The following is a 10,497-nucleotide window of genomic DNA, read 5'->3' as shown; positions in this document are numbered from 1 at the left end:
AGCAGAATAAGAGAAAGAATTTATGGCAGTGGCCAAAACTCCGGAAGGGTTGCCACAGGCCCAGACCGCAGAACCGGGACTCACGCGGCTGGGAATGAAGAAAGCCTCCCGGGCAAGCTGAGGCAGCTGGGGCAGGAGGACCAGACCGCACCCCGACCTTGCCCTTGATGACTTGGCCCCTGCATGTCCCTGCCTCCTCTGGAGAGAAGAGGAGAACCCTCATTACCTCCAATTAATTAATAGCTTCACCCCCAGCTGCTGTGGCTCAGTGGATTGAGCACCAGCCTGTGAACCAAAAGATCACTAGTTCGATTCTCCAGTCGGGTTGCAGGCCGGGTCCCTGGCTTGGGGCCTGCGAGAGGGGGAGCCAACTGATGTTTTCTCTCCCTTTCTTCCTCCCTTCCCCTGTCTCTGAAAATAAATAAATATTTTTTAAAAAATTATCTGCTTGAAATAAAAATTAAGTCAAGTTAGGGATAAACCAAGAAGTCTTCATGTGTTTGTTACACGCTGAGTCTGTGGTCTGAAATTTAATCCTGCAAACAGCTCGATTTTTCCCGTGAACTCTGGACAAAATCCCTCATAGGCTGTTTGGCCCTCACCAGCTCTGCCCACCGAATGTGGGCTGATGGGTGATGATAGCCCCCAAGGGGAGACCCAGGGCGGCCTGGGGTCCTGACCTTCGCCATGACCAGCTTTAGCTGTAAAGGCCCATCAAGAGATGGTGTGTCACACTGGGTGAAGCCGGAGGCATCGCTACAGAGAGCACCATCCAGGGGCTTCCACGAGGTCTCGATGGAAAGGGATGATGGGGTGAAGCCAGGTGAATGAAAACGAGGAGAGCTCGCTGCCAAGTTCTACAGTGGGGGCCGCAAAAGGTGAACGCATTGAGTCCGAAACTATGCGGGCCTGGTTCGCTTGTATTAATTTCACCAAGAAAAGAATCTACTCACTTCTCTGAGGGGGGATCGAATAGCAGTTGGACAGAGAGCAAGTGCTTTTTATAAATTCTTTCCTTTTTAAAGATTTTATTGATGTATTTTTAGAGAGAGAGGAGAGCGGGGAGAAAAACATCAGTCCGGGAGAGCTACGTCAATCGGTTGCCTCTCGTGCACCCCCTACTGGGGAACCTGGCCTGCAACCCAGGCATGTGCTGACTGGGAACCAAACCCACAACCTTTCGGTTTGCGGGCTCAATCCACTGAGCCACAGCAGCCAGGGAGCAACAGCCTCCTAGAGAGAGTACCTTTTGCCCACATTGCTTTGAGTCCTGGTCGATCTCGGTGCTACTGACATTTGGGGCGGGATAATTCTTTGTTGTGGGTGGCTGTTCTGTGCATGATAGGATTCGGAATGGATGGAGGAGAGAGGGGGACCCAGCGGGGACAGGGTGAGTGCAGACCTGCCCTCGGGCCACTCATGGCCCCCCAGGGATAGACTCCCAGGGGAGCCAGGCTGCAGAATCCCAAAGAGGCTCCTGCCCAGACTTGCCAGGGAAGGAACATGAGTGAGGAACTGGGTCTGGAGGGAGGACTCAGACGGTGTGGGGAAATCATGGATAATAATAATAATAAGGCTATCCTGGCTGGGGTGGCTCAGTGGATTGAGCACTGGCCTGCGAACCAAAGGGGTCGCTGGTTCGATTCCCAGTCAGGGCACATGCCTGGGTTGCAGGCCAGTTCAGGTCCCCAGCAGGGGGCGCACAAGAGGCAACCACACGTTGATGTTTCTCCCTCTCTTCCCCTCTGTCTATGAATAAATAAATAAAATCTTTAAAAATAAATAATAATAATAAGGCTAAAGATAATCATGAGTAGCAGCTCCTCTTCCTTGAGCCCTGACTTGGCACCGGTCTGCCATTATCTCTAAGTCTTGCAATCCCCAGTAGCTACCAAGGTCCCGTTTCTCCGGGAAGGAAACTGAAGCTAAGGGAAGTTAGGTGATGACCCTGAGGTCATACAGCTGGGTGTCAGTTTCAGCCCAGGTGTGATGAACTCAGGAACTGGAGACCTTAACTAATCAGGAGTACGGGGATGGCTTCACCAGCCAGAAGGGCAAACAGAGGCGAGAGCTGTCCGTTCCTCCCCAAGCTGTGAAAACAACCGTCAGAATCCCCACCTCCCGCAGCCAAGGACGTTCTGACCTGGCCGTCCCCAGGGACACCTCCCGGGAGGGTGTGATGTAACAGAGCTGTTTCCACTTGCCATCGGGACACAGGCACGTCTCGGGTGCTCCAGTCCCAGGCCTGAACTGACCCCCCTGAGGCTGCACGGTGACGGCGGCCAGCCTTCCCCTGAGGCCCTCCAGCTGGCGACTGGTCAGAACGTCCCCATCCTGTCGAGACTCCACCTGGCTTTGCTCCATCTCCTCCCCAGGGTGGCCTTGGGTGAGGCCCCTGCCCTGTTAGGGTCTCGGGTTCCTAGCCATGTGATGGAATGCAGAACCACATGTGTACCCACACGTGTACATAGTTTTACATACTTAAAAATGAAGATACGCCCAGACAGCAAATATTTATTAGGGGATGAGTAGATAAATAAAATATGGTCTGTCCAGACAACGTAATACTATGCACCCATACGGGGGACGCGGCACGGACACATTACGTGGATGAACCTTGAAAATCTGATACAAAGTAAGAGAAGCCAGATACCAAATGCCAAACGTTGTCTGATCCCATTTATAGAAAGTGTCCAGAAGAGGTAGATTCATAGACACAGAAAGCAGGTGGGTGGCTGCCTGGGGCTGGGAGGGGGAGGGGAGGCTTTTAATGGGTATGGGGTTTCTTTAGAACATTTTCTCTGAATAATGGGTGAGTTGTATGCTGGGCAAATGATATCGCAATAAAGCTGTTATTTTACAAAGGAAGTGCCCAGCCCTGACTGGAGTGGCTCAGTGGGTTGGACGTTGTCCCACAAAAGGAAAGGCTGCAAGGTTGATTCCCAGTCGGGGCGCACGCCTGGGTTGCCGGCCAGGCCCGCGGTTGGGGGCGTGCGGGAGGCAACCGATCCACGTTTCTCTCTCACATGGATATTTCTCTCCCTCCCTTTCTTTCTCCCTTCCCCCCCTCTAAAAAATAAAATCTTTGAAATTTTTTTTAAAAAGGATATGCCCAAACAGGATGTCAATAACAGCAATATATATTTTGTCTTTTCCCCTCTTTGGGGATCTTTTTATGATTGATTTTCTTAATTTGGTTTTTCTTCAAGTCACAACAGTGACTCCCCCTTGTTGGGACAAATGGAACAACAGAGAGAGGGCTACAGAAACAATGAATTCTTTTGTTTGCAGCCCCCACGGCCCTGCCATCCAACCACAGCGTGACTGACGGCAGCAGAGTGGAAATAATTCACCCGTGTCCTTCATCCCCACCTCACTGACTGCATGGGTAACCTAATAATCTGATGAAGCGACACCCCACACGGGAAACCCTTGGCATGAGAGCAGGCCCCAGCAGACACAGGGCAGCAGGGGTGCCGGCCCTATACACTCAGGGCCACACATGAGCCGCGCCCAGTATGCCCAGCACGTGCCTGTGGACGTCCCACCGGGGAGAGGCCTTGGGCGAGCCTGTGGAAGGTCGGTGGGGCAGCAAGAAGGGGCAGCTTGTCACACCGAGAGGGACGGCTGTGCAGGCTGCTCGAGCCCCCTCTGTCTCATCGGTATTCATGTCCCGGCCGACCAGACAAGGGAGCTTTGTTGAGGGGGCCAGGAAGACGGCAGGCCAGGGCTGTGTGTGTGTGCAAGCGCATGTGTGCCAGCCTGTGCACACACAGGCCCCTGCGTGCAGCCAGGGACGGCAGGATGCTCGGCGTGCGGCAAGAAGTGAATTCAGGTGCAAGACCCAGCTGTTCTGTGATGATGACGACGAAGACGAAGATACAGCAGCTGCTAACACTTACTGGGCACTGAGTTCTGGGCCCCTTAGTTACTTACATACTCGTACATTATCATGTCGTCTATCCCCAGGGGAGAGGCACCATTACTGTCCCCACTTTACAGATGAGCAAAGGGAGGCTCCAGGAGGCAAAGGGACTGCCCAGGGCCCCACAGCTAGCAAACAGCAGTCGATATGTGAGCCCTGGTCTGCCTGGTCTTACCCACAGTGCCTTCTGCCCCTTTGTAATGAAAGAGTCCCAAAAGGATGGTGGGGAAGGCGATAGAGGACAGGTTCTGATTGCACCTTCGCGAGTCAGACTGCTGGGCTCCAGCACCAGCTCCGCCCTCTGTCCGTGCATCAGTTTCCCTTTCCGCAGGACGGGCATAGGTAACGACCGTGCCCGTTTCTCCCGGGGTTTGTTTCTTGGGTGCCTACTATGTACCGAGCACCTGCTAGTGACTTTAAGAGCATTGTCTCACACCATCCGCCTGCAGCCTCCTAGAGACCCTGGGAACTGGGTATTGTCCTCTGTGCAAATGAAGACGCTGGGGATGGGGAGGGGAAGTGGCAGGAAGGGAGCAGAGAGGGGTCAGGGAGAGAGACTGGAGGAGGCTGCCAGCCTCCCCTTCCCCTCTGGGCAGCCCTGGGCCTCAGGCCAGGGGGCGTGTCCTGGCGGAGGTGTGGCTGGCCCTGAGGCCTTATTGGCTGCCCAGAGGTGCCCAGGGAATAAAGCCAGGGACCTGGTAGCCCTGGGACAATTCAGAAGACTGTCTACCTGTCCGTCCCCTTTCCATCTGTCTGTGGACTGTCTGCCCATCCATCCGTCTAGACCTTCTCCAACCTGTTCCTCGCTCTCTTGGTCCAGCCAGACACCCAGCTCCCTGGCCTGCTCCCTCCCTTTTCCCAGCAATGACTTCCCGAGAGCCCCTGCACGTGAAGACCCCCATCCGTGACAGCGTGGCCCTGTCCAAAGTGGCCGGCACCAACGTCTATCTCAAGATGGACAGTTCCCAGCCCTCAGGCTCCTTCAAGATCCGGGGCATCGGACACCTCTGCCAGACGGTACGGGAGAGCTCCGGGCAAGGGTGGCAGGTCCTCTTTCCTCGAGGGGGCAGGGCCAGTGCCCTGTGAAACCCAGGCGTTCCAGGCTAGGCCCCACTGACTCCTCGCAGTGGCTGAGCACCCACCATTAGCGCTTTCGCTGGATAAGGGGTGCCCGCCATGAGGGCCCCCTGTGGGCTGACCCCAGAGCTGTCCGCTGCCAGCCTCTCCGTCACCCTTCCCTGGATCAGGCTCTTTGGGGAGGAAAGACGGCATTTGACAGGTGAGGGCAATACAAGGTCCACGTGAAGGAAGCACAGTTCAGCTAGAATCCCGGGGAGGTGTTCCAGGTGGGAGGGAAGAGCCCAGGGATGGCCTGACCCCCTCCCCCCTCGTCTCCACAGTGGGCTGAGCAAGGCTGTAAACACTTCGTCTGTTCCTCAGGTGAGTGGCCTGTCTGTCTCCACTTGTCCTCCGCTGTGTGTCCCAGGGCCAAGAGCCCCACCTCCCTAGGCCCCGGTTTCCCTAGCCATGAGCTGTTGCACACATTTGCAGCAGGCACAATTTGGAACTCCAGGGGGAGGCCTGAGGTCACCCAAAGGGGTTCAGAGGCTGGAGGTCGGGCTCCCAGGCCTTCCCGCACTGATAGACTCTACCCCCCGCCCCTGACAGCGGGCAATGCGGGCATGGCGGCCGCCTACGCCGCCAGGAAGCTGGGCATCCCTGCCACGATCGTGGTGCCCAGCACCACCCCCGCCACCACCATCGAGGGGCTCAAGAGTGAGGGCGCCACAGTCAAGGTGGTGGGTGAGGTGAGTGCCAGCCTGGGGCAGGGAGGGCAGCCGGCAGCAGAGGAGCGTGTCCCGGCGCCTCACCGGCTCCTGCCTCCCCTGTGGCCTTGCAGATGCTGGACGAGGCTTTCGAGCTGGCCAAGAAACTGGCGAAGAACCCAGGCTGGGTCTTCATCCCTCCCTTTGACGACCCCCTCATCTGGTACGTGGAGCCCAGGTTGCCTGGTGTGGGCAGCGTCCCCCTCCTCCACCGCCGGGTGGGCACCTGTCACCTTACTATGCACAGCAGTGGCACATGTGTGCATGCACACGCCATCACACAGAAGCACACACACGCCTGCTCCAACTCCCGTTCTCCACGGCCGTGAGCGACTGTGTGCTCTCTGGTACACAGGTGTCTGCCACTGGACGTGTCCAGAAGTGGACCCCAAGACGAGGGTTTCAGGGAAAGCAGTTTGCTTGGGAGGCGATTCCTTAGAGAAGCAGGGAGGGGTGATGAGGAAGGAAAGAAGCCACTACCCGACATCTCGTGGGCAGGAGACTGCTGTGGGCAGCTGGAGCTCCATTTTGTGGGGGCCCCTGAGAGCCAGCACAGAGCACAGACCAGGGCTACCCACCAGCAGGGGTGTTTAGGCACCAACACCCCTAATTCTTACCTCCCACGGACACTGGGTGAAAGATATTCTCAGGGGTGTCATCGGTTGGCACTGCCAGTTGCCATGTTCAGAGGCAGCCCTGGGGCCAGAGGAAGCCTTCAGTTGGGGATGAGATGCTGGCAGCTGGAAACCAGGGTGGACCTGGGGAGGAGGGGACAAGTGGAAGGGTCCCCTGTCTAGTGTCTCCAGGAAGCCCAGCCCTGACCTGCCCCCTCTGCCACCCTGAAGGGAAGGTCACACGTCCATCGTGAAGGAACTGAAGGAGACACTGGGCACAAAGCCAGGGGCCATCGCGCTGTCTGTGGGTGGCGGTGGCCTGCTGTGCGGAGTGGTCCAGGGACTGCATGAGGTGGGCTGGGGGGACGTGCCCATCATCGCCCTGGAGACCAAGGGAGCCCACAGCTTCCACGCTGCCGCCTCTGCCAGCAAGCTCGTCTCTCTGCCCCAGATCACCAGGTGAGCATCCAGGGGCCCTCCATGTGAGGTTCAGCAGGCCGTAGGGACTCCCCCTCAGTGCTGGCTGCCAGGCAGATCCTGAAATCCCATTTTACAGGTGAGGGAACTGAGGCTTGGTTCACTTGCCCAGAACCACAGAGCTGGTGAGTGGTCCTGCAAGGGACGGAGCCCAAGCCTGTGTGACTGCACCGCGAACATCATACTTCCTTGCACAAAAAGTCTGATGCTGATCATTTATTGAGTTTCTCTGCAGCAGGGTTTTGCACTCTTTATTAATTTGCCAACCATTTACTAGGCACTGGCTGATCCTGGGGACAGGTGAATCAACACAGCTCCTGCTGCCAAGGAATTCATATCCCAGCCCCAAATCTTTGACATGCAGTGTTTAATTAGAATTAGTTTTGGCTGCTTTATACAGGAATCCAAAAAAGCAGCAACTTAAAATTGATTTTTATTTCCTCTCTTATTGAAAAAAAAAAATCTAGAGGTACACAATCCAGGGGAAGCTCCATGAAGCCAGGGGCCCAGGCTCCCTGAGTTTCCATCATCCTTATTATGTAGTCTCAGGGGCCAAAATAGCTGCATAAGTGCCAGCTATCACACCTACATTCCATCTGGCAGGGAAGAGGAAGCTGGGCCAAAGCTATGCCGTCTCCCTTTAAAGAAAGACACAATACTTCCACTTACCACTCATTGGCCAGAACTTAAGTCACATGGCCACACCTGCTGCAAGCCCCTGGGACTTTTCGGTGCTTTACGGCTGCAGAGGGAATGCTCATCCCCATGCCCACGACCCCAGTTCCTCCTCCCCTCACGCTCAATCCAAATTTCTCTCTCTCCGTCCCCTCTCCTCCCTGTTCCCCCCATTCCCATGCCCCCTGCCCCGCCTCAGTGTGGCCAAGGCCCTGTGTGTGAAGACTGTGGCAGCCCAGGCCCTGAAGATGTTCCAGGAACACCCCATATTCTCAGAAGTCATCTCGGACCAGGAGGCTGTGGCCGCCATTGAGAGGTTTGTGGGTATGTGCCCAGTCCTTGCAAGACCCTACCCGCTGGTTCAGGAACTAAGGGGCTGTCCTGGCCACTTGGTACACCACAGGCTCCCATCACTGCAAGTTTAAGTTCTGTCTCCCATCCATTCCTGGTAACTTCCCATTCAAAATGATATAGTAAAAATAGAAAGGGCAAAGGCACAAATGAAGAAGTAAGCCTGATAACCATGACAACAGGAAACAATAACTATTTTAAAATATTGGCTCTGAGCTTCCTGGCAGCCAGGGTGAAAAGGGAAAGTATGGGCCTCAGTGATGGATTAAGAAGTGGGTCTGTAGCTAGGTTGGACATCTTCTGGGTTCAGCCTAGGACAAGGATGGCACACACATCCATACACACATCCATACACTGTAGCATTTAGGCTGCCACTTAATTCTCCTGTACCAGTGTCAGTTTGGCCAATCAACCTTGCCACTCTTGCTCAGATGTTGCCTCAGAATCCTTCTCAATACCCTGCTCAGGCCACTGCAATCACTTCATCAGTGTTAGCACTAATGCCAGAACCTCGCCCTGGCTCAGGGTTTGGAAGGTCAATCCAGGATAATGATGGGAGGAGCTGAGTCTGTAGCCAAAGTCGATGGGCTGACAGCAGATGGGCTTTCAACCCCCCATGCTGCACCCTGCAAGACTCGGGACCTGCCCTCACCACCCCCTCCTCTGGCAGATGATGAGAAGATCCTGGTGGAGCCCGCCTGTGGGGCAGCCCTGGCCGCTGTCTACAGCCATGTGGTTCAGAAGCTACAAGGAGAGGGGAAGCTCTGCAACCCCCTGTCCTCCCTCGTGGTCATTGTCTGTGGGGGCAGCAACATCAGCCTGGCCCAGCTGCAGGCCCTCAAGAAACAGCTGGGCATGATAAATGAGCTGCCCAAGTGAGAGTGCTCCCCTGCGTGCCTCCCTCCACCACCTGGGAGCCCCTGCAGGTGCAAGAGTTTTACCCAGTGCCACGCTGTACATGCCATTCTCGTGTCTGGCTGGGAGCCTGCAGCCGGGCTGGTCAGCGCCTCCTTGCGCCCACGAGCCTCCTGTGCGGAGGGGCCAACGCTCTGAGGTGGAGGCGGGAGGTCAGCAGTCAGCGGGGCTGTGAACGGAACCCCTGCTGTCGGCGTGACTGTTCTGTGATCGTCCCTAGCCACCCGTGCCAGGGTGACAACTGCCCACATGTAACATAACATATCAGGTCCCTAGAGCGAGGTGGGTGGGAGGGACCAAGACCACAGTACGATGCTCCCCCTCGGAGCGAGGTGTCCCCACCCCAGGCTTTCAACCTGGGAAGGTGGACAGGGCCACCGTCCAGGGCTGAGGAACCTTCTTGTTTTTCCCCCCAGGAAGCCCAGTCCTGCCCTCACTCATTTTTCTAATGTGCAAACATTTTCGTTGAAAAAGAAAAATCTGTATTTATGAAGCAAACATCCCTTGAGTTTTTCCATCATTGCTGTCTTCCTCCCTCCCCCCACCCATCATGCCTGCTCCAGCCTCCCTCTCAGCAGTGAGCAACCTCAACCTCCACCTCCACCCCTAGGAACCCTGGAGCCCCACGTGGAACTCAAGACCCCCACCCCGGCTGAGCTTGCGTGCCAGGAGGTGGGAAGCTGGTGAGGGAAGTGGCACTGAACAAGGGGGGCTTGGGGACAAGGGCTGCCTCCAGTGAAGGCAGATTTTTGCACAGAACCACTGGGAGCCAGGTAGTGAGCCCCCCATCCCTGGAGGTGTGTAAACCGACACTGGACAATCATCTCAAGGACGGGGAAGGAGTGATGTGAAGTCAGTGTCAGGCAAAGCCTCTAGAAACATGAAAGCCTCTCTTCCAAGGTGTGCTGAAGGCAGCATGTGAAACAGAGGAGTCTTGAGGTCTGGGAGAGGACCCCCCCATCACCACGCAGGAATGTCCCCATTCCACCCATAGCAACCGCTGGGCACCTTCTTGGATCCCAAGTTCCAAGTGAAGTTTGAGAGCACTCCGACCTCTCAGAGAACCACAAGATGAGCCAGGCTTGCAGCGCACCCCAACAAAGAGCAGAAGCTATGAGATTTTAGGGGGACAGTGGACCACCACACCAAGCCACAGGGCCACCAGCCTGCCTACTGATTTCCACATGCACGGTAAACTCCCAGGGTATGGGACATCAAGGAAGGGCTGGCAGGGACAGGAAGTCAGCAGTCCTGTGGCTCCAGAACTGTTCCCGGGGAGAGTGGGGCAGAACGGCACCCAGTTCAGAAGCACCTGCTCCAAGCAGGGTTGCTTCCAGCTCCCACTGTCCCGCCTGGACCGAGCACGCACCCCCACGAGGCAAGGCAGACACCTCCACCCACTAGCAGAGGGGCTGAGACACTGTGCGCTGGAGCCCCCCAGCAGGCTGGACCCATGTCCCTCAGGCGGGGCTGAAGTCCCCAGTGAGCCAGCCGCTGCTCTCCTGCAGCTGAGGGTTATGGGAAAGCCCGGGGCACAGGCCCTGAAAGCTGCTGCCTTCCTGGCGGCCTCTGCCCTGCCTGGGCTGGGTCAGCTGGAGCCTCCCTGGATGACCATCTGCACGTGCCCATACTCTTCAGAATCACCCTGGCTCCCTGACTGTCCCCACCTCCCAGGAAGCAGAAGGGGCCCGAATCGTTCTGGAGAGCGGACCAG

At 56.3% G+C, this 10,497-nt stretch overlaps 1 protein-coding gene across 1 annotated transcript; it reads left to right on the top strand.

Annotated features, from left to right (window-relative positions):
* Window positions 1-4,656: 4,656 nt before the first annotated feature.
* SDS (serine dehydratase) lies at window positions 4,657-8,747 on the top strand. The gene is made up of 7 exons (XM_024566801.4): window positions 4,657-4,942; window positions 5,326-5,365; window positions 5,594-5,733; window positions 5,826-5,914; window positions 6,597-6,824; window positions 7,717-7,841; window positions 8,539-8,747. Exons 1-7 carry the CDS (start codon window positions 4,790-4,792, stop codon window positions 8,745-8,747), a joined length of 984 nt encoding a protein of 327 aa, XP_024422569.1. The 5' UTR covers window positions 4,657-4,789.
* The last annotated feature ends 1,750 nt before the right edge of the window (window positions 8,748-10,497 follow it).

Source organism: Desmodus rotundus, chromosome 7 (assembly GCF_022682495.2).
Source record: "Desmodus rotundus isolate HL8 chromosome 7, HLdesRot8A.1, whole genome shotgun sequence".
Classification (NCBI taxonomy): Eukaryota; Metazoa; Chordata; class Mammalia; order Chiroptera; family Phyllostomidae; genus Desmodus; species Desmodus rotundus.
Note: the sequence above shows the minus strand (reverse complement) of the source record. Positions and strands in the feature narration are given on the sequence as shown.